The sequence below is a fragment of the Hipposideros armiger genome, unplaced genomic scaffold, assembly GCF_001890085.2.
Source record: "Hipposideros armiger isolate ML-2016 unplaced genomic scaffold, ASM189008v1 scaffold_40, whole genome shotgun sequence".
Classification (NCBI taxonomy): Eukaryota; Metazoa; Chordata; class Mammalia; order Chiroptera; family Hipposideridae; genus Hipposideros; species Hipposideros armiger.
In genome coordinates this window covers 5,393,836-5,403,303 of record NW_017731390.1, presented here as the reverse complement: position 1 = coordinate 5,403,303, position 9,468 = coordinate 5,393,836, and the positions used below count along the sequence as shown (strand labels likewise).

The 9,468-nt window shown below is 41.3% G+C and overlaps 1 protein-coding gene across 1 annotated transcript in view; it reads left to right on the top strand.

Moving 5' to 3' along the window:
* KRT23 (keratin 23) overlaps positions 1 to 9,468 on the top strand; it is a 24,927-nt gene that overhangs the window by 7,536 nt on the left and 7,923 nt on the right. The window contains exons 3-6 of the mRNA XM_019638589.1: positions 6,707 to 6,789; positions 7,596 to 7,752; positions 8,833 to 8,994; positions 9,081 to 9,203. Coding sequence (XP_019494134.1) covers positions 6,707 to 6,789; positions 7,596 to 7,752; positions 8,833 to 8,994; positions 9,081 to 9,203 — 525 coding nt within the window. The remainder of the gene's footprint in view (positions 1 to 6,706; positions 6,790 to 7,595; positions 7,753 to 8,832; positions 8,995 to 9,080; positions 9,204 to 9,468) is intronic.

The following is a 9,468-nucleotide window of genomic DNA, read 5'->3' as shown; positions in this document are numbered from 1 at the left end:
AAACTGAGGCACTTATAAAATGTCTGACCTGGTGTCACTGCAGAAGCTATTTCTATAAATGCCTAATCTTTTATGTAACCCTCCAAATCATAGGATAAGAACATAGCAATTTTGCCTAAAGATCTCCTACACATCTGTTCTGAAATGTCATGCATAGTAAAAGTCTACTTGGGGGTTGTTTGGGCCATTCTTCTCACACTATCGAGGAGAGGGAGCCTATGGTACACTCCAGTGATGGAATGATTGTCTTTCAAAGGCACAAACACACTGCTCCCAGTTAATGACAGCTAACTGTTGACAGGGCTCCTTTCTGATCCCTGATACACCCACATGCAAACCCCATTCATTCAATCACCACCCAACCTCTGCTGCAAAATAGCCATTCCCTTTTGATGATGACGTCTTGGTTTATCAGAAAGATGAACCGAGTGTGAGACAGAGTGCAGCCTGGCCCTTGCGCATCCTACGGATGGATGTTCTTATTCATGAGGCTGAGTCCCTGCGAACATACACCGACCCTAACCTTCAGTCAAAGCAAATGATCAGGAGCCCTCCGCGTTCATCAGAACCCTGCTTGCCACCGCACCTCCAAACCAGCCTCTGTTTCCCTCATTTGCTCCTTTTAACTTGTCTCCCTTTTGTTTTTTTCTCCTGTGCAAAGATGTGAGGGACCATAGAACACATTAAAAGGGCACTCCCTCTGAGCAGCCCCAAGCCTTCCTTCAGTCTTGACTAAATTTTCCATCTTGCACACAGTGAGATGAGGAAAGTCCAAGGGACTTTTGCAAGGTTGCGCTGCCAGGGCGGACGAGCAGAGCTGAGTGTGCGTTAGTGCTCTTATTCGTCATGAGGAACAAGTCTGCCTTTGTGACTGGCTAGCTCACGCCGGGAGAGGCTTTTTCCTACTCTCTGGTTTTACAACTCACACATGTAAAGGGGGCACGAGGTGATGGTGTCAGAGGACCTGAGTTAAAATCCTGACTCTAAAAGTTCATCATGGACTTAACACATTCATGAAATGCCTGTGAGAAGTCAGGCTTTGGTGACTGAAAGATGGAAGATAACAATCCCTACTTGCAAGAAGCCTGCAGTCCCAGAGGAGTGTAACAAATGCAGTATAATGTGGTGCATGAAATAACAGGGGTGGACTCAGGTCCAGGACATGGCCGGGCCCAGCTGAGGGGCTCCCAGCTTCCTTCTAGGGTTGGGATACCAAGCTGTNCTTCCCAGCTCTGAGCCATCATAAGACTAACAGAAAAAAGGATACTAAGATAGGATATGGGAAGCACTCCGCCCCAAGATCCCCCTGCAGACAGGCTACAAATCACTGGGGAATAATAATCAGAAGTGCAATCAGATGTATTCGGTTCACATAGTAAAAGCAGAACATGTTATGTCTGCGAATTCAGGAGAAACAGACAAAATAAGGAAGAAACTAGGTATGCTCTTGTGGTCATGGACTGAGATAAGCCCAGAGGTCATTTGGGGCTCACCCCAATAGAGCAGAATCTATGTCAGTGGAACCAGATTGCAGGCATCATGTCCCCTGTCCCAGTAATAGCACCACCTCTTCATATGGATGATAAGATGCCTAGGTAGTAAACAACAATTAGCGATGGAGAAACCCACGGTTCAGGTAGCTCTACCTGAGAGGAAGGTCCACAGAGGGGTTCAAGAGCTGCGGGCAGATGATGAGATCAGGAGGGAGACAAGATGGGTTGTAAATAAAAGACAAATATTCACATCTACCCTAATTATGGTAACTGTCTGCCCTGGACCTTCAGGAAAAGCCTTGATTTTATGCAATTTCATACTTTTCGATATAAATCATTTGTGAAATGTTTCGCTAAATGTGATTTAAATTCTCTAATTTAAGAGATACTTCATGTTTTAGCTCCATGAAACACCGAGACCAAAACATGAGATTGATACATACAGTAGCAAAGTCATCCGTGTTTAACTCCACCAACCAATCAAGTTTCCAGGTTGTACTTCAGGCCTCAGGGAACACAACCGATGGAAAGATAGTGTATGTTAAGGCTCATACCTTAACTAATAGTTTGAGGATGTAAACAAACTCTATAACCTTCTGGGGTCATCTTTTTATAGCTACAATAACAATGTACCGTGTAGTTCCAATGTGACAGACTGGGTGTTCGGTGCTTTCTATGTGCATTTTCTGCACAACAACTCATTTTACAAACGTGGAACCTGACGTACGAGATGTTCATAACTTACCAAAGTCACATGGATAGTTGGTGTCAGAGGCAATATTCAAACCCAGGACTGTGTGGCTTGAGCTACTGCACTTTTAACCATCATGCAAAATTGCCTTTTCCTTTTTTAACCAATATACACTTTGCAAGAATTTATTCCCTAATTGACTTTTTATGTTCTCAATATTAAAAAAAAACAGCTACCTGGATTGATTCTGTCCCCCCAGACCATTTTGGCCACTCTTCCCTGACTTCTCCTCTAATTCTGGGAGAGAAAGGAGAGGANGACCCCAGGAACAACATCCTCCAACTCCCCACCCCCTCTCTCTGGTGTCTTTTAAGGCAATTAGATGCTATCAATAAGATCTTTAAGTTCTTTAAAGGTTAATGACTCTATGTTGTTATAATTACTAATTTGCACAATTTCCATTTATCAAACAATGGAGAAAAGCATCTCACTCATTGTAGGTGTATCCTGATTCTGTTCATTTTGATTTAAAATAAGAGTTTTGCTAATAAAAAGCATTTTGAAAGCAAATGCCCTCTCCAAATGAGAGGGAGGGAGAATAAGAGAGTGTCCCAGAGGAGAAGGGAAGAACTCCTTCTGTGCCAGGGAGAATTTCCAGGCTGAGGCAACCAGCATCCATGACACAGTATTATGTTTTAGTGTCAGTGCAAGCAAGCTTGGAATGCATTGTTTCAACACTGTAATCAAGCGTCTTCTGGAGGAAATGACTCCTTTGGCTATTTGACTGGCTAGAAATATCTGGTCAGTGTGTTCATGCATGATTCACAAGTTTCATGGCAACAACCCGTGCACCCACTTCAAATTGGAGCCTTATTCGGCAACACTGAAAAGGTTTATTTAATTGAATTATCATTTCAGGTTAAGCATGATATTTGGAGAGTTTTCTTAGGTGATGCTTGTGAGCCACAGGCCACCATTTACACGCACATAAGAAAATATGTAATACGCCAGTGTTTCTACATATCCCAATTAAGGTGTCACCAGCAGCAAAGTTTCTGAACATGTTTTTCTTGATCCTCTCTCTCTTCTCCTCCTTCCCTTCCCACCTTCCCACCCCCAATCTCAATCTCAGTCTCTCAATCTCTGTCCTCCGACTTCATCTGGAACAACATAGCAATCAAGGTGGACATACTGGTGGTACCTGGAGAAAACATCTGAGGCTAAAGTTTCTCCTACTGTTTCCTAGAAAGAGAGCAGGTTTGGGGCTCCCTTTTCTGTGTCCTTCTCTAAAGAACAAAGAGAGAAAGAAATCAAGAAGGCCTTTCTTCTAAGCCAAGAGCAAAAACCTGATATTGAATCTCCTTATAGCGGTCCAATGGGTCTAGCAGGTACTTGGGAGTTACCCTCGGGGGGACTGTACTTACCTCCTTGATATCTATGGCCACTGGAGAAGACACTTAACTCTACTGGCCCTGAAGCCTAGAGAGAGACTACACTTTGGGCTGAATTTCTCCAAATCCATGTAGGTGGTTGTAGAGAACTGCCTACCCCCAACTTATAAATGCGTATAAGAGTAGAAAGCTCTTCTCTCTGTACCTCAATGGGGAATAAGTGTTTGTCAGCTCATTTTCCATTGACCCATCAGAAAAAAAATATTACTGTGCCCCCCTTCACTGTCTCTCTCCAAGAAATTGCTCCCCTTTCCACCCACTCCCGGCATAACTTTTGTGGGTGCAGAGAAAAGTCTCCCAGCGGAAGGCAAATAAAAATTACAACCCATGTAAGAAGCCTCTGTAACTTGAAGGAGATAAGAAGACTGGGATGAAAATTCAGAACAAGCGGCCTCTACGAAGGCAGTAGAGAAAACCAGAAGAGACCATTGGCCAGATCTGGTCACGAAGCAAAATCACACGCTGAGTAAGAACGGATACTTGAAGCTAAGTCAGCTGGGTTTGGTTCCCAGCCCTTCCACCGCTTGGTGAGAGACCTTGGGCAAGTTATAATAGTTAACCTCTCTATCTCCACTTCCTCATATTTAACAGAGGAGCTATTAATAGCATCTACTTCATAAGGTTGAGATGATGGCATTAATTAATGCATACAACGCTCTTAGAGTATGCCTGGCACCCAGTAACATTGTAAGTATGATTTCACTGTGCTACTTTGAGAGGCTTACATTCCACTGGCAAAACAATCACACTAGCTAGCTAAGTATTTCACTTGAGGTGACAATGGCACAGTCATGCAAAGCCATCGAAGTAACTAACTGAAAGCACTAGATTAAGGATAGAACATTTCTTTTTCAGTATGTATTTTTAAATAAAAATTGTATATACTTAAGGTGTTTTGATATACATATACATAGTGAAATGATTACCACATGCAGGTCCAACCNTCCCAAGCCAGCTCTTAACCAATGCGCCACTCGGCCGGCCCATGGATGACATTTTTAATGTTCTCATTCTGTGGAGTGTATAGTGCATGATTTCTTTGGATGTCACTCGACACTTCAGTGCACAACTAAGGCTAACCCTAGGGGTTCCCAGGCCTTTTAGGGTGGAGCTACATTTATTTCCCATGAGCTTAGAAATGTAAAGGATAAAAAGCCTGGAGGGAAAAGCATTTGATAAGAAAGTCCTAAGAAGCACCATAAAGGGAAGACAAGGAAATACCTACAGAACCCTTTTTTAGAGCAAGGGAAGTACCCATGATACCATTTGGAATCCACCCAGGGCAGGGGCAGCCAGCCTGGCTATCTCCAACACAACCAAAGTTTGAGGGGGCAACTCAACATATAAAGCCTGGGATTTGTCCAATTGCAGACATTGGCTTTAGTTACAAAAGTGCTAGATTTTAAAGAAGAAAATTAAGCAATTTACATTTTTCTGAACTAGTTTAGTTTCAACGAATTTTTCAGAGTGTCTACAGTATGCCTGGAATATACTATTTTACACTATTATTTAATTTAATCTCTTCTAATCTAATTCTCATAATTCTTTGAGAAGTGGCTATTCTTATTATTACTATTATTGCCATTTTATGGATGGAGACACTGACACTCGGCAAGCTCACTAAACTAGTGAATGTTGGAGAAAGATCCCAGGTCCTGCTCTTTGAGTTCCAAACCCAGTGTTATTACCAACTCTGAATTCTGCTATTGTGCATTCATGATACCAAATTCCATGTAACCAGTGGAGCTTTGAATAGGAATGGATTTTTTAAAGGTGCCTTTGTATTGAGATATATCTTTGCCCTATGAAAATCCTTTCTAAATGAAGGAATTATCTGTATAAATACAAGGGAATGTCACAAGATTCTCTGGTTCCCATTAAGTCACAGAAGTTTGGAGCTAGGACCTCTCAGGTCACCTGTTTCTAGTACAAACTCCTTACTTAACAGATGAAAAAACTGAAGCCCAGGGAGTTAGAGAGACTGACCCAAGTTCACAGCCATGGTCGCAACAGGAAGTAAAAGGAAAATCTCCCAGTGCCTAGTTCAGCACAGTACTTGGCACACATGTATTATTATACTTTTGACATTAAGACATCTTCCACCCAATTTTCCTGATGACAGTGACATACATCAAATGTGCATTATTTCTCTGATTACACTACCAGGAAGTATTTACAAATCACGTATGTATACACAATTGCTCAGGTAGACATTTTCAATAATATTTTTCTTTTTAAAGTAAAGACATCCAGTGAAAGTCTTTAACTGGAGGCTTCAACATAGTAAAAGTTAATTAAGCCACTTCATTAGATGGTAAAGAATTATTTCAGTTAATATTTTAATAACTGCAATTGGGGCATTCTCCTCATGGAACAATTTACAAACAAACACACATCCCTATAAGTTATGTATATGACTACAGTCACTGTGGACAAAAAATAATTATGGTATGTGATGACTATTATAAAACACATCTTAAATTAGTTTAAATGTTCTGCAAAATACATTTAGAATTAGTTTGACAAACCAACATCAGTAATACAATTAGTCTGACAAACAAACATCAGTATCAGTGATACTGGCCAGAAATAGGAATGCTATCGCAAGAAGAATTGTGTTATCACAAGAAGAATCTAAAATAATTATTGTATTTTAGGGGAACCAAACTAATATGGACAATAAGAAAAGGATCAGAACCTAAACCACTTTTCATAGCTCAAGATGTGGATAAGCTTAAGCAAAACACTAAGATATGTTCACAGTTCTCGCGAGTTGAAGGCATTTTGAACAATTGCTCTTTCCCTTTCCTACATCATTTTTTCAGCATTTGCATCAGTCCTAGCCTGTCAACACTCCCTGTAAAAACACAATGCAGACCATACCCTTACTATAAATACAGTCTTAGGCTTTGCACCTTGGTGAACATTTATTGATTTAATTATGCATTGTTCCACTGCCAGAAGAAGTTATCTTTGCTCACAAGTCATATACCCAGGGGACTAGAGAGCGGAAAGGGAGCTTTCCTGTGTAGTGTGTCCCACCGGAACGACTGTTCTCACATGTTTTACAGGTAGTGGATGGTAAGCTGACCAATGCTCACATCATTCTTCTCATCGACAATGCCAGGATGGCAGTGGATGACTTCAACCTCAAGTAAGTGCCTTCTTCACAGTGTCGTGGGGGTGGGGGAGGGGTTGGTGGCTTTGTTTTGTTTGGGTTGCTCTTGTTTTTGTTTTGCAGAAGAAAAATTTATCTCACCATTACCCACATGTACAATCTTACTAAAATACAATTAAAAGGCATAACAAGAATAAATACTTCAACCGGATATAAAACACAGTTTTTGGTGTGAGGGACTTCGAATATGAACCAAGAATTACATGATGTTAAAAGTTATTGTTGGAGCCAGCCAAGTGGCTCAGTTCTTAAGAGCTCGCTCAAGAGTGCGAGCTCTGAGCAACAGCGGTTCCATGCCTGGCCCAAGCTGAGCTGCCGCTGAGCAGCCAACAGGCGGCAGGATGTCTCAGCTTAAAAAAAAAAAAAGTAATTGTTCATTTTGGGGGTGTGATAATGTTACTATGCTTATTTTTTAAAATATCTTTTTTCTTAAAATATTCATTCTGAAGTAGTTAGGGATGAACCGTCACAACATCTATAGTTTACAGTAAAATACAAAATTGAATACAGATGAAGCAAATATGGCAAAATGGTAATGCTTGCTAAATCTAGGTGATGGGCATGTGGTTGTTGAATATTTTATTCTAACTTAAAAAAATAGGACATTGAGTCAACATCATAGAAAGATATGCATGAAACAACCATACAAAGCACACATAGCATGGATTAATTTGCTCCCATTAAATCTAAAAAGTAAGAGATTCACCTCTAAAACAAGGTGAATCCTCACAAAGACCATGCCTTTCAACAACAGGTGCACTTTTCCCTCCTTCTAACCAAAGGTATGAAAATGAACACTCCTTCAAGAGAGACTTGGAAATTGAAGTTGAGGGTCTCCGAAAGGCCTTGGACAATCTGACCATTATCACAACAGACCTGGAACAGGATGTCGAGGGGATGAGGAAAGAACTCATCCTCATGAAGAAGCGCCATGAGCAGGTAGGGCTCCCCAGCACAGCTCTTCATTTGCACATTTCATGTGATGCAATAGCTACAGGAGCAACCACCTCTATACCAGTGCTATTGTCCTTCAACCTAAGTAATCACAAGGAACCATATAAGCATCTAATGTTTCCCATTCCAAGGTTATCTACGCAAATGTAAAATACAACAGCCAAAGTACAATCACAATGAACAATGGATGGGTCACCAATTTTAATATGCCATGTTTACCTAGATTTGTTTGTTAATATGATATTGGAAGAATAAATGTATGAGAATGAACTCCCTTCATTGACCCAAGGTGCAGCCAATTGAGGGACAATAGAATAAAGAGAATCTGCCACTGACCAAGGTAAATACAACTAGTGGCAAAAATTAAGAATTCTAATTTCCAGAAACATTTAAGCAACTTTCAAAAAATTACCATCCATCTCAAGTCCCTGAGACTTTGATAACATGATAGAAAAACAACCCTTATTTTGGGCAAACAAAATTGCTTATGAACACGAAAGAGCTCCAGTTTCTGAACAGCTGGTTAGACAATGACTGTTAATTAAACCTTTCCTTTGGTTTCTTGGTTTTCATGATGTCCTCTGGGCATCAGTCCTACAGGGTCCTAATGCACTGAAGAGATTTTAAAAGCCTCTACACCTTGTGGCTTTGGGCTACTTTTTTACTGAGCTACTTCCCCAAGAGCTTTAGTCTATAACCCGAAATGCTCAACTGCTTAATTGTGGCATCACTTCACTCATGAACATTTACTGAAGAGTACTGTGCATGCTATGTAAGCATAATTCTTGCTGAAACATTTTCACCAGGGATTAAGTCAGTAATCATAAAGGCCATTTTATTACCTGTCTGGTGTGATTCTTTGTTTTGTAAAAGTATAAGGGGGGGGGGATGCTATAATGTTTTGTCATCAACAGATGACAAAATAACTGAGAAGCCAAACCAAGCCAATGAACGAGTAGCAACCACATAAGCTGAATTTTTAGAAGATCCATTAACTGTTGCCAATCAACGCACTTCTTTCTGATCATCTCAGCCAATTCATTTTCTGTCTCTGTTATTAAACAGGAAATGGAGGAACAGCGTGTGCCAAATGACTTCAAGGTCAATGTGAAGGTGGATACAACCCCTGGGGGAGATCTGATTAAGGCCCTGGAGAATATGAGGCAGGAATACGAGTTTATGATAAAGAAGAAGCACCGAGACTTGGATGTTTGGTATAAAGAGAAGGTAAAAGAAAGGTGCCCAAACTTCCCAAAGGGTCCATTTCCATGTGGTCCAGCGCCAATGCCTCTGCTCTTTGCTTGGTCTCGCAGGCAGCAGCCATGGCCCAGGAGGCGGCCAGTCCAATAGCTGTCCAGAGCAGCCAGAGCAACATCCATGAGCTGAGGCGCACTTTCCAGGCCCTGGAGATTGACCTGCAGGCCCAGCACAACAGGGTGAGTCTGGGCGAGGAAAACCCTGAGTCGGGGATCACCTCCTTCACAAAGCCTTCCTGTCCTCGCTCTTGGGCCCAACACCCCAGCTCCCATGGGACATCTCTCACTTCTCACTTTCCATCCAAAATGTTCATGATGAGAATGATCGTAAGAGCTCATTTGTTGAGTGTCCACATTGTACCAGATGGTGTGCTAGGGAGTTCACTGTATTTAATGTCATCAACCCTCACATTAACCTTTCTGGGTAGATCTTTTTTTTTTTTTT